The sequence below is a fragment of the Lutjanus erythropterus genome, chromosome 17 (assembly GCF_056507025.1).
Source record: "Lutjanus erythropterus isolate fLutEry1 chromosome 17, fLutEry1.hap2, whole genome shotgun sequence".
Lineage (NCBI taxonomy): Eukaryota > Metazoa > Chordata > Actinopteri > Lutjaniformes > Lutjanidae > Lutjanus > Lutjanus erythropterus.
Window position 1 is genome coordinate 18,202,343 of NC_139333.1, and position 25,908 is coordinate 18,228,250.

At 40.8% G+C, this 25,908-nt stretch overlaps 1 protein-coding gene across 19 annotated transcripts in view; it reads right to left on the reverse strand.

Annotated features, from left to right (window-relative positions):
* tcf7l2 (transcription factor 7 like 2) overlaps positions 1-25,908 on the reverse strand; it is a 111,593-nt gene that overhangs the window by 37,657 nt on the left and 48,028 nt on the right. For 12 of the 19 annotated variants that reach the window (XM_084740175.1, XM_084740179.1, XM_084740174.1 and 9 more), the window contains exon 5: positions 24,776-24,835. The exons of the other annotated variants lie outside the window; for them this stretch is intronic. In XM_084740175.1, the coding sequence (XP_084596301.1) occupies positions 24,776-24,835 (60 nt within the window). The remainder of the gene's footprint in view (positions 1-24,775; positions 24,836-25,908) is intronic. 19 annotated transcript variants of the gene reach the window in all.

A 25,908-nucleotide genomic window follows, 5' to 3' on the forward strand; every position in this document is an offset into this window, starting at 1 on the left:
ATAATAATTCAGTATTATTTATTCTTTTTAATCAATTTCACTTTCTTCATGGGGAATATTTTCACTGTTCTACAAATCAATTCCCCTGTCGTCGTGTATGAAACACACATTTTACGGATAAAACTATCAGTTATCATCTGAAAGGCATTGCATTTGATTATAGCCCATTTCCTTTTTATGGAAAAAAAAAAAAGCTGTCGAATAATCAGCGGACAATAGCAACTCGCCTGCAAAATGTCGTCGTAGGAAAAGCACAATCAAAAACAAGGAAATTGCTTTATATAAAAAAAAAAAAACCCTGTCACGTTATCCTCATTTTTCAGTAATACGGCGGCAAAAAACCTGCTTCGTTCTCGGCCTCCGCGGCCAAACAAGCCCGGCCTCGCTAACAATAAAAAGTCAAATAAAAGTTACAGAACTTGAGAGTTCAAGGTACCGCGGGCTACTTGGAGTGCGTGTCACGTACAGTTAACCTTTTTATCGGGCATGCCTGTGGTCTCATCAGTCGATGAAATTCTTTGCCCGCGGCGGTGGCTTAGCCGAGGGACACGGACCAATAGAAAAATATTTCATTGTGTTAGCATTTCAAATGGCGAGTGGAGGGTGGAGAGGAGGGCATTTGGAGGGGCGGTGGGGGAAGAAGCTCTAACCGATCGTTGCCAGCGGAATTAATTGCCTATTCTGAGAATAATGTCCCTTATCCACGATCCTCGGAGGGCCGAACGCTAGCAGAGGCCACTTTTTTTTTTTTTGTTTGGTGTCTTCAAAAAGAAGAGCGCTTAGGGGTACTGGCCGTATTAGGGGTTTAGCTCAGTCCCCTTTAGGCCGGGGAAAAATAATCAGAAGCACTGAACCAAACTCAACTAATCCGTCTCCCAATTAAAAACGAACCCATTACACCTAATGTGAAATCGACAAATAAATACTTTTAAACGAATTACGCGTTTATTAACATTCTGCAAATTCTGACGAATAATTTGATTATTAGATGAAATTTAAGAGACAGAACATGAGACATAAAGCGGCTTCGTTTGGCTTTCAGCCAGCGCTCGATAAATGGCTCAAGATGGAGCGACCCCGGTGGTTCTTCTATCCTTTTATTTAAGGGGATTTAAGTTCAGGCTCTGTTACACATTGGCCAAGCATATGCAATGACCCTAACTGATATTGGTGCATCTTTTAGCCACATCTTAATCTAACCTTTATAAAGCTCTGTGGCTTTTCAGACTCAAAACAGCATTAAGAACGAGCATTGTTTGGAAGGAGGCAGCCCTGGGAGACGGAGTCCGCGGAAAAGCCGGGCCCGGGCTGGGGCAGGAGCCCTCTGGAAAAACAGCTGCTTATGCACTCCAATCAGTGGGAAACAAAACCAAAACCCAACTGCTACGAAGGGAGGGGGAAAAAAAAACATTTTTTTTTTTTTTTTTGAGGTGGAGGGGGCATCCCAAATGCTCCATCCCTCCATATCGACCTCTACGGGCCCATTCGTGCTAGGTGTCGATTTCATCCCTCGGCAGATGGACGGGCGAATTCGCAGCAGTCCCCATTACACGCCTCTCCTCCGCTCATTGTGAATTCAGTCAACGAAGTCAATCTTATTAACTTCCGCGCCGGTTCACACATGACATTTTCTTCAATTTTCTCGCCGACATCAAAAACATCAATTAGCAGCTCGAAAATGGGAAGGAGCGAATGACAGAGTCCGATAACGCCGACTTATTTGAAGCCGAGGGTAAATCTATTCTCCAGTTTTGAATGTGTTCATTACAATTGCATTTTCAAAGAAGACCTCCAAATAGCAAAGAAATTAAATTTATCTCCTAGAAATGTCCAGAAATTGTTTTTTCCCCCCTCTTTCTTTTTTTTTTTTAATCCTGTGTCTATCTCTCAGCCTCAGTGGGTGACACAAAGCATTGTGGCGCTGCATTTTCTTTTTCTCATTAGAACAGATCACAACTCCCACAGAAGTTGAAACCCTATACTGTAAACTCTGGTGTAACCCATAAAAATCGTTCTAAAAAGGAGTCCAACATTTCTTTAAAAGGAGGCGATAAAGTAGCCTGCCAGTGACCTGCAGTGTTAACAAAAAAAATACTAGATGATGATAAATGCAGTATCTATTTTTACCCAACAAGGGGAGCTATTATCAGATTAAAGGAATAAAACACTTTAAAGGAAAATGTTGTCTTTTTTTTTTTTTTTTTAGTGTTTATCAATCTTCAAAATCAATGTTCACATAAGGGTTTATCATTTAATTTACAGACGCATCGAATCATTTTAAAGTTACTTAAAAAATTATTACGTTTGTCTTGCAGTGATATTGTGTAATTACATTCAATTCATCCAAAGTAAAAAGACTAAATTTTTGGTGAAATGTATCATATATATTCATGACACGAGAGATACTATAAAAAATAATAGATTTTTTTTAATGTATACTGTTTTTTACTAACAATTCCTGTTTTCTTCTTATATCAACATTTACAAAAATAAAATAAATCTAAATATAGTGCCATTTAAAATCCAGTAATCCTTAATATTTTTTCCAAGCTATTTTAAAATACTTTAATCTGTATTTTGCTGCATAGATCAGATGTTACTCTGTGTGATAAAAAAGAAAAAAAACATCTGATCAAAAGCCAACTTCCATCTAAACTACCATTTTATCCACTACTTCATTGATCATTTCCTGCTCCTCCACATCACGGTTACATCAAAATGTGAAATACAAACCTACACATTAATGAACGAAGCTCTCTCATGGCTCAACTCTTCTGCCTCCCATCACTGACGAACGTGTAACTCAATAAACCTCGGCCAGTAACCTTTAAGTAAAAGGGCTATTTTTTGCCAATATCCAAACATTGTCAGACGGCTTCCTCATGCTTGAGTTACATCTCCGAGGGGGTGAACAAAAGCAACTTTAGTGGCTGTGCAAAGACACTCGTAATGCGAGGGGGGGAGAAGAGAGAGGGGTCGGTCGCACACGAAGCCGTGCGGATCACGTTCCTGCGGCCCATTGATTTCTGATCTTTTGACATTATTTAGTTGCTTTTTATTTTCTTGCCCGTCTTTTATTCCATGTCACAAAAGACAGAAATGTCCAAACAAGTGATGTTGGGAATATCTACTATCTGTCAAAAGAGCAGGCTTTTCCCGGCATTAAAGCGGCCAAATGCTCTGACGCAGTGCCGAGAACCGGCGGGATGAAAATATCACTCTTTATAATGGAGGCTAATCAGATTTCGGATGCCGTTTGCCTTCTAGCTAAAGAGAGATGGAAGCGCGTGGAGCAATAGGATTGTAACCAATACACTACCAGTTAGTTCATCGCCATCCTGACCTCGAGACAAAAGGCCTGCACTTTTATTTTCTCGTGTTTGATCTACATGGCCCAACAGCCAAGAAAAATGGGTCACAGTCAAAATCTAAATTAATACTAAATGTGATTTTTTTTTAGCCTAATTTCTGTTCTGGCTGAATGCAGAGAAAGACGAGGAGATGCATCTGTAATACGGCTGTCGGCTGAATGTTGAACACACAGTAGTGATCAGTTCCATTAAGCAGGGATTTGATCATCTCCCCCGTGCGCTTTCACAGCCCGGCTTCAGATTAGATCACTGTGAAAATGGTCAAATGCTGTGTTTATCTCTCTGTAATTATTTTGATGCAGATGACAGAGATTGGTTGTTTGCATGTGGCTTGATGAGTGTGCACAGTGTGAGCCAAGACATGCACACAAACACACACACACACACACTTGCGGATGCACACGCAGGCACACACACACACACACACACGGGCGTGAAAAGAGCTGAATGGCTCCTCTCAATGCCATTAACCCATTAGATAGTTTCAACAAAGGCCCGAAAATAATGTTTTATGTGCAGAAAAATACTCAGTGCACATGCAATTACTGTGCCGTAATCCTCAACTTATGACTAATATTAATGTTCTTGTTGGGTGACACAAATGGACTTTCAATGAGATTGAAAGAGAAAACCCCAGGCAACAATGGAACGTGTTGAGCTAAGCTTACAAAAGCAACCAAAGCAGGAAAACACCACTACACACATTTTATCCCCTGGTACTTGCGTGGTTAAAAAAAAAAAGAAAAAGAAAGAAAGAAAGAAAGAAAAATTATCTCCCACTGTGGATAAAAATCTGAGGTTCCAGAGGAGGCTACAGTATGTGCTTCCAAAGAAATTTCTCTTGCAGAAAAACAACACTATCACTGTAGGAACTATTTACATCCTTTATGGCAATGGGCCATCAGAGAAAAAAAACATTTGTTTTAACTACAACTAGGACTGCAAATAATTTTAATTTATCACTTTCATTATCAATTAATCTGCCAATTATTTTCAGTGATCATATCCTGGACGAGCCCCCATATGTTACGATCCTGGCTCAAAGGAAGCAGCATGAAAAAAGATAACAGACAGACTAAATTCAAGGTTTATAAAGTGAATATAAGAAAACAAAAAATATGGCTGCAACTTACATTTTTTTCCAATATTGATAAATATGCTGTTTATTTTCACGATTAATCGTTTAACGAATAGACTTTTCATTTATTGTCATAATGACAAAGAAAAGCAGCAAATTCCCACATTTAAGAAGGTGGAACCAGCAAATCTTGAACATTTTTGCTTGAAAAATGACTGAGCTGATTAATCTAACTGCGATGATTAATCAATGCATTAGTAACTATTTTGATAATTGATTAATTAGTCATTTTTTAAGAAAAAAAGTCAAGATTCTGTGATTCCAACTTCTTTAAGGTGAACATTTTCTTGTGTCTCCACTCATCTGACAGTAAACTGAATTTCTTTGGCTTGTGGACAAAACAAGACATCTGAGGGTGTCCTTTTCAGTGCAAGACATTTTCGCCATTTTGTGATATTTTACAAACCTACTAATTGATTGAGAAAGTCATCAACAATGAAAATAATCGTTGATTGCAGCACCACTACAACAACGTCAAAAAACTGTGAAGCGTAATTCCCCACAGCCCAAAGCAACACCCTCAAATTTCTTCTTTTGACCAAAAGTCCAAAACCCAGAGACACTTCATTTACTGTTAAAAATGATAAAGAAAAGCAGTAAATCTTTACATCTAAGAAGCAGGGGCCGTCAAATGTGAGACACTTTTGCTTGAAAAAGTACTGAAACGATTATAAAAATAGTTTGCAGCTACGTCTATCGGTTAGTCAACTAATTGTTGTGGCTCTAACAAAATCTGAAAACTTTGGAATCAGTATATTGTAGTTGGCTTTATCTGTAATAAGTAGCAGAACTGCTCTCCTTGCATTCATTTCAGCACTTGGTGAACTGACCTCTACTGTGTGAAGGAGGTGTTTCTTTGTCTCCAGCTGCTGTTGCACTCAGGATGCCCCTCAACCATGTGGTGACCTTGAGTGAAAGTGTCTTAATCCTGAGGGGTAACTTTAAGAACTACTGCGACGCCCTTCCACAGCTGATCGTATATTCAGATCCGTCTGTGTGATGGATCCTTTCTCTCCCCCTGTTCTCAATAATCACCTCTATTTTCACTTCACTCGAGTTAGGCTGTGTCACCAGATTACTGGCCCTTCGTATCTACCTTTCCAATTACTTTTAAGAGTTTTGGATGGACAAATTTGCGCTTTCATGTCCCGTGTTAGCGGATGAGTCGCTGCTTCTGGCCATGAAAGAAGAGTTTTTAATGAGCTGAGGTGAGGTTAATTGGTTCGCTAAGATCCTCTGAGTCATGTGCCTCTATATGAAATTAAGTCCATTTCCTGGAGTTTCCCTGGACGTATTTAATAACAAACACTTCAGCCCAATTTTCATTTCCCACAGAGAAGGGGGGAGAAACGGGGAACCGGGTGGTGGTGGTGGAGGGGAGGAGAGTTTGGTTGTTTGTGCTTGTTTTAGTTGCCGTCACCGCCCCCCCAAAGTGTAAACGCTATCTGCGTTTGTGTTTCTCCAAAGATAAACGGTGTAGTCTCAGCTCTACAGCTCGACTGATATGGGATTTTTGAGGCCGATACTGATTTTAGAGGAGTAAAAATTCACTGGGATTTTGGAGCTGGAATAAAAATAAACCTTTCTATGTGGATTGTGCACCAATATGGCTGTGGAGGGCTGTTTTCTGAAACAAATAACATCATTAAAGAATATTATATATTTTATTTAGCATGTTGAATAATTTCACATGTATTTATGTAGAAAGGACTAGTGAGAAAATCAAGAATAAATAAAATAAATAGCTAAATAAATATCAGCATTGTTCAGCAACAGTCAGTTGCTTAACATTGTAATATTGACAGTCAGTTCAGGGCAGGTTATAAAACAAGATGAAATGCTTCTCAGCATTTACTATTGAACATTGTGCTAAATCTAAATCACCCCACGCATCATTTTCTGCATTATGTGTTCTGTGAAAAAAGTTTTAATGTTAGTGCATATCAGCAGGGCTGCAAATAGCAATTATTTAAATGATCAATTAATAAACTGATAATAAACTGATAAGTTATTTGGTCCATAAAATGTCAGAAAATGGTGAAAAAAAAAATCTCATTCAGTGTTTCCAAAAACCCAAAATGTTGTTGATGTCTTGTTTTGCCACAGTTTTCAGTTTACTGCCACAAAGAGGCATAATAAAATAAGAAAATATTTACATTTAAGAAGCTGCAATGAGAAAATTTATTTTTTTCAACATTTAATTAGTAATCAAAATAGCTAATGACTAATTTAATAATTGCTTAATCGCTGCAGCTCTACATATCGGTAAAAATACATGTGATAGGCCCATATCAGGCCCACATCGGGCCGATATATCGGTCAGGCTCTAGTCAGCTTCCATTCAGGATTCTCATGAATGTCTTATTTCTTATGTTTTCCACAGATACCTGAAAGCTTAATGCCAGCCAAATGTGCATTTGTTTATAACGGGACAATGAGACTGCGTGAAGCTTTTGCTATTGTCTCCATTTTTCTAACAATAAGGGTCCATTTGCAGCCGTCGGTCGATCACCACCGCTGTTGATTCAATGCACGGGAACCGCTGCGTGTACGCGCTATGATATACTAATCCTCCGCAAATGACTGGGCCTTTCACTTGCTATTAGGAACTACATGATGTGAATCTGCCCAGACTAAAAGACCTTGTAATCAACACTGGTGCAAATGTGTTAAGTTCAACGTCTCGTCGAGGGGGGTTCAATGGTCCTGACAGTGTAATTACGGGTTGCCACTGCAATGCAGCGGCCAGAGCACTCAACACTAATTCAATCCATCTTCATTTCCAAGAGCAACGCCCCTACCATTGATGGATAGTTATCATTAGAGAGTGACAAAGCACTGAAACAACTGAGGCATGAGCAGCAAAGTGTGTATAGTGTGTGTGTGTGTGTGTGTGTGTGTGTGTGTGTGTGTGTGTGTGTGTGTGTGTGTCTGTATGGGTGTAAAGTCAAGGAGCAGGAGGATGTGTCCTCTCAGATACACACTATTGCCCTAGACAGCAGGATTATATATTACGACAGGGATGAATACGGAGAGCCGGAATTGGGAAGGAACTGTGGGTCAGGGAGCGTCCTTCACACACACACACACACACACACACACACACACACACAGACAGACAAATAAATACACAGAATACCCACATAGAGTGTGTGTACGTGTTCAAATACACGCACAAACAGTTTGGCTCACTGTGACCCCGACACACAGAGAGGCTATGGCTCGACTCACCAGCCTTTTATAGCATGCTGCTCAGACTGCTGACAGACACACACACACACACACACACACACACACACACACACACACACACACACACACAAACACACACTGGATAGATACACACACTCGCGCAGGTCTGGGCACCGTCTGCAGCCAAACACTAAACCACAGGCTGTGATTGAGGCCGACTGGTCTGCTCCTCTATACTTTCAGTCTATATATTCAGTCCACCCTGGGCTGTATATCTTAATTATGTGCCTCTGCCTCTTTTCCTAAAAGAAGGGGTGACAGAGTCGGCTCGTCAGGCACTGCAGCAGCAGCAGGCCACTGAAATGAGGCCCTTGCAGTCTTTATGGGGCCTCCAGCCCAGCCACTGCATCATTACATGACTTTTAAGCTCTGAACAAAAACACAGTGGATGCCTCGTTCCCCGTGTCTTTCCTGGCGCAACGTTCCTCACAAAGCTGCAACACAATGGATTCTGTTTGTGGCGTTTTCCGTCTTCAAAACAAAACTGGAACTCCCCAAACTTTTTCGGGAAGACTAACAGGCTGTGAAAGGCTGTAATGAGTAAATATCTCAAAGGGTAGAAGGGTTGAACTAATGGCCAGAAGAATTTTAGCACAGCGCTGTGCTCAATGTGATTATCTCTCTTGCGGGTCGAAGCTTACGGGGTCACCGCTGCCTCATACTCTCCGTCTCAGGTTAGGGCTTTGCCATTTCAATGACTCAATCGCATCTGGAGCTCTGCATCGATTGTGCTCAGTGACCCAGCAAAGGCCCATGCGGCGAGCGTCTGCCCCACCTCTCAGAATTAGACCGCGTTCAGCCTCACCGTCGCCCCTGTCCGTCAACCAGGAGGTGGTGCTACTGGGATGTGGAGCACTGCTACTTCCATCTTTTTTGCTTATACCACTGAAAAGCAAAGGCGGGGATTTGTTTGGTAGGGGTTTTTCATAATAGCGGGGATTTAAAAGGCTTTTCTGACACCTGGAGTTGTAGACACTTCCTCAAAGACACAGACGCACTCTTGTTTTACTGTCGGTGTCGATTTGGCGGCAGAGAGCACTGAGAGATTCACAGTCAGGTGATGCTGCCTGCCTGCTTGAATGCATAAGATTCTCAGACTTGTGAGCTCTTGTTCAGTTTGGCTCACTGCGAGGGAATGAATGGCTTGCTGCATCCCTCAAAACCTCGGCGCACATGACACCCACGCAATTAAATTTGATGCTTACTCATGCACATTCCTAATCTGCTATTATACGCTCACATATAGTGTACATTTACACAGCAGCTATGGCGATTTGCACACATACATGCGTGCAGGCATGAGCTGAGCGGCCAATGTGCTGCTGTTAAGACTGGCTGGCCTGCTTGCAGACCCTGCAGTTTGTTTAGCAACACTCCTTTTGACGACGCCCGAAGGGTGCAATTAAGCCCAATTAGAGCCTGTCAGTTTTATTAAGAGGCACAGACTGGCCAGGCTCGGGGGCAGTGAGGGGTAGAAGAGGGAGGAGGAAGAGGAGAGGGGAGGAGGAGGAGAGTCTGCAGCACCAAGCTACTGCTACTCTTGAGAAACTAGAGAGGAAACTGGTGTAAATATACTGTGTATGCCAACTAAACAGATACTAAACAGAAATGACAGCTGCGACAGCTAAATGACTCACTGATGTTGGACTTAGAAACAAAGAAATTGCCAAGGGCCCGATCAAGTCTTCATAACCAGGTCAGGTTCTGCGAGTAACCTCGGGTGCTCTCAGTTCAAATACGTAGAGATTACCTTTATGATGCCACATAAAAGCTACTTAAAAGTGCAGTTTTGTGATCAGAGAACCTGAAGGGATCAATGGATGACAAAACCAACTCGTCTATAAATACTCACTGGCTACAGTGAATGCAGACATGTGTGGATGCAGATGTCACAAAGCATTTTCGGAAGGGGGATAGGGGGGTGGTGGCTGTGTAGTTATGTGAGCCTGCCCTGATATATTAGTGTGGTTGTGAATAGAGCAATACAGCTGGCTTGGAACAAAAAACTGCAGCATCTCTTTCATCAGCAAAAAAAAAAAAAAAAAAAGAACGCAAATGAATGTATCATTCCCTCACAATTCCTTTTCCGTCGACCCCTCGACAGAGATGTTTACAGATAGCTATCATTCCCCCTCTTTTTCACATTTGCGCTTGGACATGTTTCAAAAGACGGGGCCTTTTCATCTCCCCTCTCGCTGTGAGGAAATTTGCTCCTTAATGGCTTTCAAAACAGGAAGCACAGACAATAAAAAAAAGGAGAAGTGAGAGAAACGCTCCGCTCCCCAGTCCCCCCTTCAGTCGACGCATCCTTTTGCGGAGCTGAGTGCTGCAGCACGCTGCCGCTGTGCCAAGGTGCCAACTGTGCCAGTCACACTGACCTCCATCTGCAGGCAACTTGATACCATCTCTCCAACCGCCGCGTACTCCCACTGAATGGGCTCGCTCAGTCACAGTGAAGTCTGAATGCCATTCAAGGCTCAGGCTTGGAATTGTGTTTCGAGTTTGTGTGCTATTGTATTCTTTGTTCACAGCTGCTGTGTAAAAAAATCCTTTATCACTAAACTGAATACTAAAAGGGTTGTATTGGAGGAATGCACACAGGAATACATTACTGCCAATGTGCAAATCATTCCACTATCAGGCAAATTAGAGCTGATTTTTCACAAGTCTTTATCAATGACCCTCAGAAGAGTGAGGTTGAACTGCTACGGACCAGCTCAAATTACTACTTAGGATGGTCTCTTGCCAAGTACTAGGCTTACTATTTTAATAGTATATGTAGGTGTCTGTTTACTCATGTTGTATTCATAATTCCGCCTCCTGCAGGGCATCCGTGTCCACTGAGTGCCCTTGAACATGCCATGAGTAGTCTTTCTGCGCTTCAACTAAAAAGAGACCTGAAAGACAGCTACACACGCTTCCGCACAGTTGGATAAAACAAACCTTAACCACACAACTCAACCTCACCAAAGAACTTGCTTTTTTCAAAAGATGTTCAGAAGAGTGTATTTTTTTTCTCCTCGTCTTTGCTTTTTCTCTCCCTGGGTAAAACAAATGCATCATTTTTCAGCTAAAAAAAAATAAATAAAAAACTATCTTTACTCCCTCCTCTCCCTCCCATTGTGCCATTTCCGTGTATGGAAGTGTTCCCTCCCATTGATTTTCTCCCAGCCAGGGCCCTACCCAACACGAGCCGCTTCCTTGCTGGTGTCATCCTCCTTGTGCCTTTCTGCTTTTAACTGCGTTTTACTCTTGTGGCATAATGTACAACTGCCAAACTGGTGGTGGGGGAGGAGGAAAAACTGATACATGCGCTCAAAAGTTTCGGCTATTGATTTCTTTTTGATGCAGATGGGGAAAAAAAGAGAACTGTTCAAAGCCGCGGAGAGCTTTTTTGATCACCACTACAGTCGAGCCAGTTGGTAATGTTGTTGGTAGTAAGGCACATGTTTGTCCGTGCATTACATTTGTTGCGTTGCGCATTGTGTTACAGTTCAGCTTGTGATTCTGCGTGGTCAGAAGGCTTATTAAATGTAGTGACCAACATGCACTCTAGTCGAGGCTTGCATCATTAATGTGCGCAACCGCCTGGAGAAAGTGTTTATTTCGACGGAGGATGTCAGAGTGAGCAGATGAGGCCTACAGCTCTATCTCACAACAACATAAGAAAAAAAAACTGAAGGCTTGCAAGAAAACACAAAGATGGGCAGGACTACTCGAGGGAGATGCCAGGTTTACAGAGCCAAGGAAAACTGAAATGCGCAGCACAATTAATTAGGAGTATAAATCTCAAGTTTCATCATGACACTGTATTGATTTCCTCGAGGTTTCTCCTTGTTAAAAGGAAGTTTTTCCTTGCCCCAGTCACCTCAGTTCTTGCTCTTGGTGGGACCAAGTGATGATATCATGTGTCCATTTAACACGGTTACATTTAAGTCAACTCAGAAAAAGTAAACAAAAATTATTATTCGACAATTTCATTTTCTAGAAATTTGTGACACAGACATACCATGGAAATTTCAGAATGAAGGTGTGTCTTAAAGATTACAGTATAGGTTGCTATTTTCATGTTGCATTGATCATGCTGGGTCGTTGAACACTGAATCATTATATCAATCGAAATCAATGTAGGGGTGGGTTTCATTCATTCAAAAATTTTCTACACTGGAATTGTTACTGATACTTTGGCTTTGATGCCAGTTCCTGAACAATACTTTTTTCTGTACCAAAAAATATATGCTAAAAATATAAAAGAAGTAACAGAAATTGGGTGTCAAATGACATGGCTTTTTTCAATACTCAATAGAATCGAAGCAATTCGATCAGTGATTTAAAAGTACAGCCCTCAATCAATGTGCCGTTACACCCCTACAATTAATGAGTGAACAGTTGAGAAAAAGAGCGTTACATGTCAAGAATATTTCTGATATCCATACACTCAGGACAGGATACTGAAATCAAAGGCACCAGAGAGCCATGTGCACATATCCAGAGATGAAGGGGAAAGCTAGCAGGAGTATTTTCCAGCCACTGCAGCCCCTCATCCACAGTCTCTGCTCCCCGCTCTGCCGGCCCTCTGTGATGAGTGCCTGTGTCCACTGGGGGCTACAATTAGCCCATCAAACTCATTCCAGCCGGGGATCCACACCGCCTCTCCAATCCCCTTTTCTGGCTCTCCGAAGCCTGGGCTCCTCCAAAGAGACAGGCAACTTGTAAGACTAGGGGAGGTAGCCTTTGATGTGCCAGGTTCTGCCGAGGCCTCCCCTTTTTGCTCATATCAAGGCTGAGGAGATATAACAATTAAAATGGCGGGAGAGGCAGGCTGACACCGCAGTATGCACCCGTGCAGCTCGTGTGCCACGTGCACGCCCGTGCACCCAGATCCTGGTCTTTACAGGTAGGGGGTGCACCTCAGTGTCTGAGCAGCGGTGGCTGGTGAAGCAATGAGAAGTCACATACCAGTTGAGAGACGTTCTTTATGCCAAGTCTTCTGGCTGCTGACTGGCTGGCCCTGTTTCTTTTTTTTGTCTGTCAGTTAAGAGCTTTCTGCCCCGTGGCAATAGAACAAGATTTCACAACATTTTCTGGCCCCTGGCCCCGTATTTACCTTAGCATTAAAATGACTGGTCTATAAATCAATCTGTCAATGTAAATTTTACCAAGCAGATGTTTGATTTGTTTAACACTACATTTCAAATTAAATCAAAGAAAATCCAACTAAATTGTGGACTTTTGTTTGGACAAAACAGGCAATCTGAAGACATCAACTTGTGTTATGGGATTTTGATGGGCATTCTTAATTTTATGGCACAAATATAATCATTAGTTGCTGTTCAACTTAATACTAAATTATCATAATCCCAAGACTTGTTGACATCTTTAGCAAACTGAAGTTTTAAGTGCTTTTCATGAAGGAACCTTCAAATGTATTATACAGAAATGAGGACACAGATTTATAAACAATATATCTGAGCCTGCAACAAACAAATCTGTCAGCCATTTCCCAAATTAATCAATTAGTTAATGGGCGCATAAAATGTAAGAACATGAGGAAAAATGTCAATCAGTGTTTTTCAAAGCTCAAGGTGACGTCCTCAAATGTCTCGTTTTGTCCACAACCCAAAGATATTTAGTTTACTGTCATGGGGAAATAAAGAAACTAGAGTCAGACTAGATACTGGATTTTTTGAGGCCGATGCCGATATTAATATTAAATTTCCGACAGGTCTATCAGACAATATTCTGTATTTACATATATAAAATCCAAAATGACATCAGGGCACTGACACAGTAAACTATAACTGGTATTTTTAATAATTCTAAAAAGGATAAAATATACATAACATGCTGCCTAAAAACCAAGAAAAGAGTACTGTAAAAAATATCGGGCAACATACTGATACTAATGTAGCAGTGCTAAGCCAATATCATCTCTATAATATTGATCAGCTGATATATCAGTCGGGCTAAAAATGAAACCAGAAAATATCCACATTTCAGAAGCCGGAATCAGAGAATTTGGACATTTTTGACACAAAACGATGAATCAATTGACAAAATTATGAATTAATCGACTAATCGTTACAGCTATAAATATATCGAAATATATACATTCTGATTGATCGGTCTGCATAAATCTCCTCTGACCTCATCTGTGTCTCAAGAGACCCGATGTTTTGTCCAGACCCTGGGCTGAACAAACTGCGGGCCAGTGGTTCAGATGGGCTGCTGTGTTACGTTGTGTAAGACACAGCTCCACTTCTGTCTCTGCTCCAGTGGGGCTCGGTGGCAGACAGCCAGGTAATTACACAGCACTGACTACCAGCCAGGAGAGAAAGGCCCACTACCACACACACATACACAAAAACACTTATTTGCAAGCATACAGAGTATACAGATCACACAACCCCACCTGCACACACACACATACACACACACACACAATATCTTCTCCCATTTTCCCTCCTCTTCCTCCTCTCTCACACACACACACGCAAGCACACATACACACACACACACACACACACAGAGGCCCAGCCAAACACAAGGACTACATTATGTCAAGGAGGATTACAATGACTCCAACCTGACCCGGCTCCGCAGCTGCTCTGCCTCTGGCGTGAGTGTGCCTGAATTTACTGTTTGAGGTAAAAGACTGTCCACAGTTTAAACAGGTGTGTACTTATGCAGATGTGCAGCTAAAGCATGTGGTTTGCATTAAGCTGCTGCAGTGGAGCCAGAGTGAGCAGGAGTCCAGCCCAATATGGGACTAGTGATCTATTCACTTTCAATTCCCTCAGTTCAGGAAGTAGATAATTCCTGCAAAGTCCAAAAAAGTAGATGAATGAATAAACTATTCAGAGAGGGGTGTGGTGAAAATTTAATAGAGCACTGTATCACGATATGCTGCATGCCAATATTGCATGGCATGGATGCATAGTAAAAATCTTTTCTTAATCTTAATATTGCAATATAACATTGCAAGTGCTACTCTAGTAAAATCAATATTTTTGTTTTTTCTCTGGTGAGATTTAACGGTAAGCATGATTTATTTGTCTTCATGACAGCAAACAGACTGAAAACTTTATCTTATTAAATAAAACAGATGTTGACAAACATTTTCCTTCGTGGACACAACTTGCACCTGAAAAAAGTAATAAATGGCAATATACTGCACTTTATGTTATTGCAGTACTCATCATATCGCAAAATGTTTAAAATCGCAATAATATGCTATTATGAGGCAAGTACCCCTACTACTCAGTGGTACCATATGCAGATTCAAAATCTGACAAAATTGGAACTGTGGATAAACTTTAGGAGTGTCAAGTATTAACCCAGGTTTCTACTTTTGTCAAATCACTTTTAAACATGTTTTATTAGCTCTTTGTTTGCTTACATCCTCATTATGGCTGTGGATTGGCGAGAATTTCACAATACACTATGTAACAAGACGAGGGCACATCTATTCATACCTTTTTTTTTTTTTTTACACGGTGCAGTATTCCACCCTGAAGTTTAAGGTTATAGTTCAATATATTGCAATTATAGATTATGTTATATTATTATTAATTATAGATAATAACACTGTTATCTAGGGGTCAGTAATTTAAACAACAGAGCGAACCCTTGCCACACATCTTTGCATGTGTCACAATATCACAATGCAGTGTTTTTGATACAGTATGACAAAAAATAATATCACAATACTCAAGTGTATTGATATTTTCTTACACCGCTGGAGCTCATCCTTGAACCTGGTGCTGCACAATGATCTTGGTATGACATCACTGTTACTTAAAAGCCATTGCAACATCTTAAGACATCCAAACACAGTGATGCAAAACAGAGTCCTGACTAACTCTGCCACATAGTCTGAAGACTGGATGTCACTTCAAAAAGCAGAGATTTTAAATTATCTCCAGGGCTGATTCCATCAGTTTTTTGTTATTCTTCACTAATCCCAACAGGCTTACCACTCGCTTTGAGTCAGTAGACTGTAAAATAAAAACATCAAGAGTGCAATGATAATTCATTATGGTGACGTGATTATTTTCATTATCATGAGCACATTAACATTTCAAAACCTGCATATGAAGTTGCACAATGAATGAATGAATGAATCTGTGGCTGGGGTGCAGCAACAACACAGGTTAGCCATTTTATTCTGACATTACAAAAGCACCAGAAAGTGAGTTGGCATAAAGGCAAGTAAATTGCACCACCAAAACAAAAGGGAAGTCATGCTTCAAGGAAGCAGGAGGTATTCTCTGTCCCTTGTTGGTTATTCCAGACTTTTTTTTTTTTTCCAAAGAAAGAATCTTGTTTAAAAAAAAAAACTGCCATGGATTCCAGTGAATGCCAGTGAGAATCAAGCGAGCTATTCATGCTGCCAGTTGATTTAGGCACGCCTCGCTACACACCAATCAGCCCGGCCCCGGCCTCGCCAGCCACTCACTTGTCTGCCATTCCAACACAAGATGGAGACAGTGCCAAAAGTTCCAATTAAAATATCCATTTGTGATGTCTGTGCAGAAAAAAAGAACAAAAAACAAGCAGGCTTTTTCGATAGCGTAGGAGAAAATACAACAAAAGCTGCCAAAATTCTGTGGACAAGCCACATACTTAAGAGTTTTCTGTCTACACAAACTAAATAAGTATGAAGAGTGTGTATGTAGGCAGAATGTGTGTGCACGAGAAGGAGACGCAGACAGAGCAGAGTGTGTGTGTGTGTGTGTGTGTGTGTGTGTGTGTGTGTGTGTGTGTGTGCATGGGAGTGGGAGCGTCTTGTTATGGAGGAACAGAGCATGTTGCAGATAAGAGGGCGACGCTGTTCAAAGAAAAAGGCAGGCCGGTAAAGTGCGCGCCGATTCGACATCATCGCCTTACTGTCCCTTAATGAGCCTGGAGAGGAAGTCTGGTGTCCATAGAATCCGCTCCTGTCTCACTCCAATCACGCTGCCAGGCTTTTTATTCAAATCTCACACACAACTGTCACACAGCCAGTCTGGCCGCGCTGTTTATCTTACTCCAGGAGGATGTTAACAAGACAAATGAATGAATAAATACACAAATAATGCGTTTAGGTAATGTTAATAATGTATGAAATGGAAGCTGCTTTTTGACAGTAGCGCTGCTCTAAGGATTCTTCCCAACTTTAGTGACAGGCTTGTTTATTCTTTTCCCAGCATGCAATTCTCTGCATCTTTCGCAGCCGATGTCTGGCCAATGCTATAGTGCATCTCGCTGATGAGAAAAAGTGGTCTGACACATTAGTTTAGACTTCTCTAACCATGAAAAACAGCCAGGACTGAGCCTTCATCCAAAACCTCTAGTATGATGATCCTCCTTAATCTCGTGGAATCCAGGTCTCCTTTTCACCCCATCACACTTTCCTCCTGCTATTACATGACTGATTCCAGTGACGTTTTAACAGGCCGTTCAATTAGAGTACATTTTTCTGAAAGGCTGGATAAATAAATAGCTTGTGCACACCTGCACAGGTATGCGAGAGCAGTCAAATCTCAGCGTCACCTGCCTCAAAAGAAGTGTCCCAAACTTCCAGGACTATTAGAAAAAACAAAACAAAAACAAAACAAAAGAAAAAAACAGGAGCGGGGGAAAAAATGCTCAAAGAAAACTGACTGGGTAGGAAAATAAGTCTCACATCAAATTCCTTCCCTGGGCCGAGACAAAAGCAGGGCCTGGCACTCAGGCACCGTCGACTACACAGACTTGGAAGACGGAGAAGAAAAAAAAAAAAATAACAACACGCACATCAAAACCGGAGCCAAACAAATCCAAGAAAAGTTCAGATAGGTCTTCAGTGGAACTGCCAAGAGGAACAAAATCAAATAAATTGGGGGGTTAGTCTCGTTCAGGCTGGCCCGACAAACCTGAAAACACTGTTTAGAATATATGAGGAAGGTGACGGAGGACGATGCTAAATGACTCAGAAAGCAGATACCCCGTGTTTACCCTTACAAACTCCAAAGAAAAGCCCCCTCTGCTGTTATAACGCGGGTGGGAACAGAAGAGTGAATTCGAGGCAGCTTAAGTGCTCTCTGGAATCACTCAGCATTCCACTGTCTTCAACGCACACACATCCACAGAGTCAAAATTTGACTGTGACAGTGTATTCATCCATAACTGTAAATTGTTCTTTGGGGAATTTGGCGGGGCTTCATATTCTCTCCCCCTTCTCCTCTCCCTTTCCACAAAGCTGTCTCCATCACTCTCAATCACAAGCTGCTTGTACATATGTATACAACAGGCAGTCGCCATGGCAATTGTGGGATCGCTTAACACTAAGTCATTACAAAACCAGAACCCACGTGAGTTATCTGGAGCTTATAATTAAGTACGTGCCAATAACTTGTTTTGGTGGATCCTTCACTGTTAAAATCACACAGGAAATTAGTGGAACCAACTAATCTTTTCACATTAACTTGACTTAAATATACAAGTATGAGTGTGTCTCTAATACACTTCATGATAAGTCAGTTATTTCTTTTCACAATAATGAAGAGACTGAACCATGATGAAGGTTAGCACTGAATTCAGTTAAATGTGAAATCCAATTTCTGATGTTTGTCGGTGTGACTGAAGAACTGTTCATTCAACTTAATGTATTAAACTTACTGAACGTGTTTTCTCAAGTACAAGTGACTTAAGATTAAGTTTGACTAGGACAGTTCATTTGTTTTGAATAAATTATAAAAGTTACCTCAACCTGTCTTTTTAAAATTTTAAGGCAGTCTGGACAACTTTTTTGAGTTAAAACAAACACAGTGTCGAAACCTCTTTTCCTGGTTGATTCTCTTACTTTTAAAACTTTTAACGGGCAAGTATTAGCTTAGCTATTACAGCAATGTTTGGATAATTTTAATTACTATAGTCTTAATTTCGCTGAACACCGCCTTGGTAGTAGCTGAAGTGGCACCTCATAAGTCGATTTGATTCTGATTCAAAGGGCTACGACACTATTATACAACGAATATTTATGCATGCTGATGCATTAAAATTTCAAACTTTTAAGCCAAGAGGTGCTGATCAGATTGTATCCATCTGAAATTGCCATCCTCACCAAAAATAAGGAAGCAGAGTTGTTTAGAACATAAAAATGACGCACGTTTATGTCCATTACATTTCACCATCCAATTGGTTCCATCACGCCGAGAAGTGGGTTTTAAATTTCCTATTACTGACTCTTCTGCATCGATCTAAGAATCGATTATTTCCCCCATCTCTACTTGGTAGCTCCCAAGTTATGGGTATCGGTGCTGGAAAAAGGGTATAAATATTTAGGCTTCAAGTGTCAAAGAGTGTCAAATGTTTCGGTCCTACTCAGTGATGACAGGAAAATCCACCCTCTACCACTCTTTGCCTTTGTGAGGTGCATTCAACAACCTACTATATCATGAACCCAGGTCACCAGTTTTCCTTAAGAGGGGCTGCCACCAGCATCACTTCTGTCCAAGTCCCTGACACTTCACAGTGACTCAAACAAGACATCCCATGCACTGCTTACAGACTAAAAGATCAGATGAAAAGCCACCCCTCAGCTTCTCCTCCGCTGTTTTCCACAGTTTTATTCTGGTTGTTGTAGTAAACTGACAGCTTCCTACATATAGAGAAAGCCTGACTTTTCTTTGTTGTGATTGGTCGCCTCAAATACACACACACACACAAAAAAAAAGGCAGCATGCTCCTCTAAAAAGTTTAACTTTTCTCGACTTCAGAGAGGCTGTCAAGTTTGAACGAGGCACAATATTGCAAGCACACCCTCGCTAGTTAGATAGTTTCAGCCCCCTCTTTTGACTTAAATAGAGGACAGCAGGCCTGAGCAGTAAAACAAGTGATCTGTATCATCAGCTGACATTTTTCTAATAACAATAAGAAAACTGATCAGTAGTTTCACTTGAATCCATTAAACGCAAACCACCATGAAAGCACATAATGAATACTGCATCCCTTGATAATGGAGTGTGCTGTGAGCGACACGCAAATGCCAATCATTCAACAGGTGTGTTGCTCAGGTGCACCATCAACATGTGACACAACAACAGAAACAGGGTGGAGTGAGGAAATGAAAGCCAATGTTGCAGAGATTGATAATAAGAAAGCAGGGCCGGAACGATATGCTTATCTCTCTAACTACCTGGGTGACATGCATTGTGATTCTTAAGTGTTGCAATTCAATTAATTTCAAATTTGAGTTTTACTCCAACAGTATTATCGCTATACTGCAAAAAAAAAAAAAAAAAAACGTAAATAAAGTACTTTTTGAAGTAAACGGCTGCATTTATCTGTTCCTGCTCATCAAGCTGGTGTGAAAAGAAAAATATTTATAAAATGAGACGTTAGCAGGTTAGCATTGAGCTAACAGACTAAGCCCTATTTATATATTTAGAAATTCAGCAATAAAAAAATCAATTCAGGAATTAAAAAAAATAATCATGATACTTAAGAAAATCATTTTTTCTCCCATCTGTGTTCAAAACTATTAACTGTGTGCCCTGACAAATAAAGTGATTAAATTCATAATAAAGTGGTTAAACTCAACCTTTTTTTTCTCCTTGTCTTTATTAGAAATAGTTCATCAAAATTATCAACAATTATCAATATCAACTGAAAGAAAACATTTTATCATGATACATTTTTCAGAAATTTGCCCTACAGTGCAGTTATTTCATGATTCTCCTGCATTACTACACTACATGCATGCTTCAGTGCCCATGCATGCGTGTGTCAGCGTCATAACTCTCCAGAGTCAAAAACTACTCTAAATTCTGTGGCCACCCCTGGGATATTCACTTAATCACTTCAACCCGTTCTCAAAAGTTCACTTCCAAACTTCCTGGAAAAAGGAGCAGACATTTCTGAGGAATAACAAAGAGGGTTAGTGAGAGTAATAACATTGTGTTTAATCCCGCACAATTCAGCCTCGGACCAGAGTGAGAACAGCGAGCCAAGAGGGACTTGCAGCAAAAACAAATCAACGCTCCTGCACATGGATGTGTGTTAGCAACGCATAAACAACAGAATCAAGTGTCAGGAGTTTATCTAGAACGAAAATACCACAAATGACCTGAGTTATGCTTTATTCAGGAGGTAGGTAAGTTGAAAGAACAACACAAAACCTTTCTGCTGAGTTCAGAGATGGGAAGTAACTGAGTACAAATACTTTGTTACTGTGCTTAAGTGCATTTTTCAGGTATCTGTACTTTGGTACAATACTTGAGTATTTATTTTTCTGACATGTTTTTTACTTTTACTCCCTACATTTTAACACAAATATCTGTACTTTCTACATTACTTCAGTTTTAATGTATTTAAGGGGTAATAAATTGATCATTTTTATTTTGCATCATTATTCACAGCCTCCCCAACATAAAGACTGATTTCAATCTAAATGGATGGGACAATAACACATAGAAAAGACGGCTGATTGGAGGTCCATCAGTGCATTTCAGGCACGACAGAGGTAACAAGTCAATAAAACATAAAAGACAGACTCAGTTGTTTTTGCACAGAAACAGCCAGCAGAAATGCTGCACTGTAAAAAAAAAAAACAAAATCTCAGAATTTCACGGCAACTAGATTTTTCAGTCTTGAACTCATCTACATTTCTTCTTTAGATAAACTTGAATCTTTGAGTTTTAGAAACCCCAAAATTTGTATTTCAAAAACTGTTCGCAGTGAGCTGTGAACCTGATTTGTTGTTATTTAGGTCGCAACTGAAAATATTAAATTATTAACCATTATTCACTTTCACTTCAATACACTTGTTGTTGTAAAATGTTGTAAAACTCAAAGATTCAAGTTTATCTAAAGAAGACAAGTAAATTATCTCAACAAAACAGAAGTAGTTGGTAAAACCTTTTTCTAAACTTGCAAGTTTGACTTAAACTTAAAACTCAAAAATCTGTCGCAGTAAGTCGCCTTGAAATTTATAGCTTTCTCAGCTTTTTTGCTTCTATAGTGTACATTTTACTTTTATGGTTTGAGTACATTTCAGAGGTTGCACTTTTTCACTTTTACCTCACGAAGTTGAATTAGTACTTCTACATTTAACAGTCTTTTTTTTCCCCACACAAGTATCTGTACTTCTACTTGAGTAAAGAATGCGTGTGCTTTTGCCAACTCTGGTTGAGTTAAAAAAGTTGGCATGTATTAACACCATGTTTCCCCTTTTCCTCTGCTCCCCTCCTGCCCCCGTCTTCTTTTCCTACGTAGTTCCCCTCCTCTTTGTGGCTCAGCTCAAACCTCAGCCCCTTCCATACTGCTGCTGGGAAAAAAAAAAAAAAAAAAAAAAAAAACGAGGTCACGGATCGCCTTACTCCAGCCTGCCTCCGTATGGTCACAACCCCCCCACCTCCCCTCCTCTCCTCCCTCCACACCTTCCCCTACCAGCACCTCTCACTCAAAATCTCATTCCATCACTGTGGCCAAATCCGCCTCATCCACCCCCCCCCCCTCCACATTTCATTTCTTCCCTCCCCTCTTCTCCACTCCCACCCTTCCTGTGCCCTCAGCCCAGTGCTAATTGGTAAATCTGTTGAACCATGCCAGCCTCAACAATGAGACACCTGGAGTTCTGTCAAAACAAGTTTCCCTGTGAAACGGCCTCCAGTGTTAATACAGTAGCGTAGGGAGCTGCTGAGTCTGTTGTCGCCCATGAGGCCGGCCGCTGAACGGAGCCGGGGATCGCGCTATCTGGGGAAATTTGTCAGAGATGAGTGCACTCGACTGTCAAGTCTGTCAGGAGTGGTTCATCAGAAATTAGATTATTTATCAATATCACTTCTGAACCTTGATCTGAGCTCTTTGTGCAGATGAACTATGACCGAATCGCACGTTTATTTGGGTTTTTTTTTTTTAATCTCCTCGCTCCGCATGGGCCTGCAAGTCAGATCTCCAGGTTAAATGAGTTCATGTTGTTTGTATGCAAACACATGAAAGTTATAACCTGGCCTGACCCAGCTCAGCTCTGACTGCCTGTCATCGAAAACTCAAGTCACACCTTAGACGCAAGGATACTGCAGATACGCTGGTGTAGACAAAGGTGTGTTTGTAAGACACACATGCAGAAAGACAGGCACACCCAACAGCGATCCTGCCAGACCTTGTCAAACAAGTTCTAGCAAAGGCGCTTGTATAAGAGAGGGAGGGGAAGCAGGTTGACATGGGGAGAGGAATGTTTTTTTTGTTGTTGTTGCCTCTTTTTAAAAAAAAAATCAGAGTAGACTATACCATCATATTAATAGCTGTCACAATGAAGTATGATCTACCTTCATTCTTCCCTTCTTTCTTTTTCTTTTTTGAAGAACTCATGTTATTTACTGGCAACAAAGGCCCAGCAGAGTGTGTAAAATCAACAAGCAATTGATTAGTCAAACAATTCAAGTAGGCAATCCACAGAGCCACGGTCGCCTCAGAGGAGATTAATAAGTTATCCTCCGGGCTTCGCAATGCCAGCGTCTTCCCAGCTTCACAGAGCCAGACTGAAGGAAACCAAAACAAGGCGTACTGATGTCCTCAGCAGGTCAGCTCTGCAGCAAAATCAGGACTTACTTTACCTTAAAGTTCCACTTTCTCTAAATTACAGCTTGTATTCAAAAGGATTTTTTTTAAAAGAGCTGCAGGACAATGACAGAGGAATCTGAACTGTGATGCTGTTTTGAATTAGAGAAGGACATGCAGTGTTAAAGCACTTTAAGGTTAGCTCTTCTTTAATCCAGTGGTCATAAACAGAGTGTGTTATTGCTCCATCTATCTCACTTTCTTATAGAAGTTAAAAACAGTTTCTAAAACAAATACAAACAAAACTAAAGATGCACCAACTGATTGGCCGCTGTATCAAAATGAACACGCATGTGCCACATGATAGTCCACGTTATGCACGCAGCGACACAGACGCTAACATCACAGCCATATCCAACAACGCTGGTCACAGTCACACACGGGCTCATGCTAGCATGTCGTCAGCAGTAAGAGGAGCAATAGACTCCAAGAACAGGATAAAGAGAAGAGTTAGGTAAAGACGAGAGGAACAAACAGCGGAGAGTAGGGCTGAGCAAATGGATAATAGAATTTTGCATCTGATTTACTAAAGGAAAAACAGCATTAGCCAATTTGTCATTAATATCCAACAAACACGCATATAAAAATGTGAATAAAAGTATTTAAAAATGATATCATTGTCTGTCATCATCATATGTCTATTCAGTAGACTTCGCCCCAAACCTAGAGGAGGGGACCTGAGTAGAGAGGGTAAGAAAATGTGAGGACAGGACAAGGGAGAGAAGAAGAGAGAGGAAAGGTTGGAAAAGGAAAAAGTGAAGAGGCAGAGAGAAAAGAGGAAAAAGGCCTGGCAGTAACCTGGAGCACTTTTGTAGAAAATGTAAAAGTCATTTATTATTATTCAGTGTTTAATTATGAATGTTTAATTTAATTTTCCATTATAGAAAAAAATGTTTGGGTTTGCTGTCAATTATAGTTGACATAGCCGAGACAATTGCAACTGGTTCATCTCTACACAAGTCTCCCGTCTCCTGCTGGTAGATTAGAGGCCAATTCAAACCAAGTGCATCCACAATGACTTCCAAAGCTAAAACCAAAGTTGGCATTAAACCAGAACAATCCAGAAGCTGAGACCAGTGATGCATAAGACAAATAAAGACAGCAAACAGAATCCTTAAAACACACAGATGACTCATAATCCCAACAAAGCTGAACACAGAAACACCTTGCTGGGCAGTTTTAGTGTAACATTCAAACATCCCATCACCTGGATTGTCATTGTAAGGCATTATAAAGCACACCAGCAACAAAGCAGCAGCACTGAATTGCAGCACAAAGCACAACACAGCATGATTATCAGCATCATCACCAGGATTTAGGTTTTTCATTCAGTTTTTTTAATCATCAATGATCAATTATCAATTGTGTTGAGTGTGGAATCAACCAAAAAAATCCAACAAGATATTTTTGGAATTCAAAGGTCTCTCACCAAATGAAATTGGTGAAGGCTCAGATCTGACTGTCCGGGGAATTCCCAGCAGAAGGGCCCCTGAAAGGCAAAGATGGACGTTCCCAAGTCACACAATTATATCAGCTCTCCATCTCTAGTTCGTTCTCTCTCTCTCACACACACACTCTCACACACACACATACACATCCGCACACAACCCCAGTCGACCAGGTTTTATGCAAAAGCAAACGTGTTCTCCCTGGAAATAATGCATCCCCTGGCTTTTTAGTTATTTAAACTACGAGCTCGTCTCTGCTGGCTCAGCTTTCTCCTGAGAACGTGTTCGGCCCCATTAGTGCTAATTTTACACACAGAGAATAGGAGAACACTGGCTCTGCACTGGTTACATGGCTGTTGGTACTGGCTAGCTGGTTGTTAAAACACTATTTCACTTTGGTGGAACATTTAAGCTCCTCAGCGTCTACACCTTCACTGATGTTCAGGAGCAGTCAGTCGGTCTGAAGATCTACTGTCACCGCTACGTTTTGGCACAGATTTTTCAACCCCTAAATGTCTAAAACTGCTGACCGCTGACTGTAAATAAAGAAAGTCTCCACTTCTTTTCACTGTACAAAGACGAAGCCAAATTATCCTGGGTATGAAAACAGTCATGTTTTTCTAGATATTAAAGTTGTTCAAAGTGCAATTATAAAGCAGATTTATAATGAAAATAAGAAAATATGCAAGTAATGGGTCCCCAGAGTAGTCGTTACCTCTGCCAAGGAGGTTATGTTTTTGGTTGGGTTTCAGTGTTGGTTTGTTTGTTTGTTTGTTTGTCCACAGGATTATAGAGAGACTATTGGCCCGATTCTCCTCAGACTTAGTGGAAGGATGTAACACGGGTCGAGGACGAACCCATTAAATTTTGGAGCAGATCTGAGGGTCAGAAACACAAATGATTTTTCCTGTTTGCTAACATTGTGCGATAGGTCAGTTGTAACCCTGGTGTCAAATGAACTGAATTTGTAAAGCCGAGATAATGAGGCTTCAGCTAGGCCTGGGGTCAGCAACATTTATTTCAAAAGCGCCATTTCTGGCTAAAAAAGAAAAAGTCTGTCTGGAGCCACGACTACTGTATTCTCTAGTTTCCTCTGAGACTTTTTCTTTTTTTG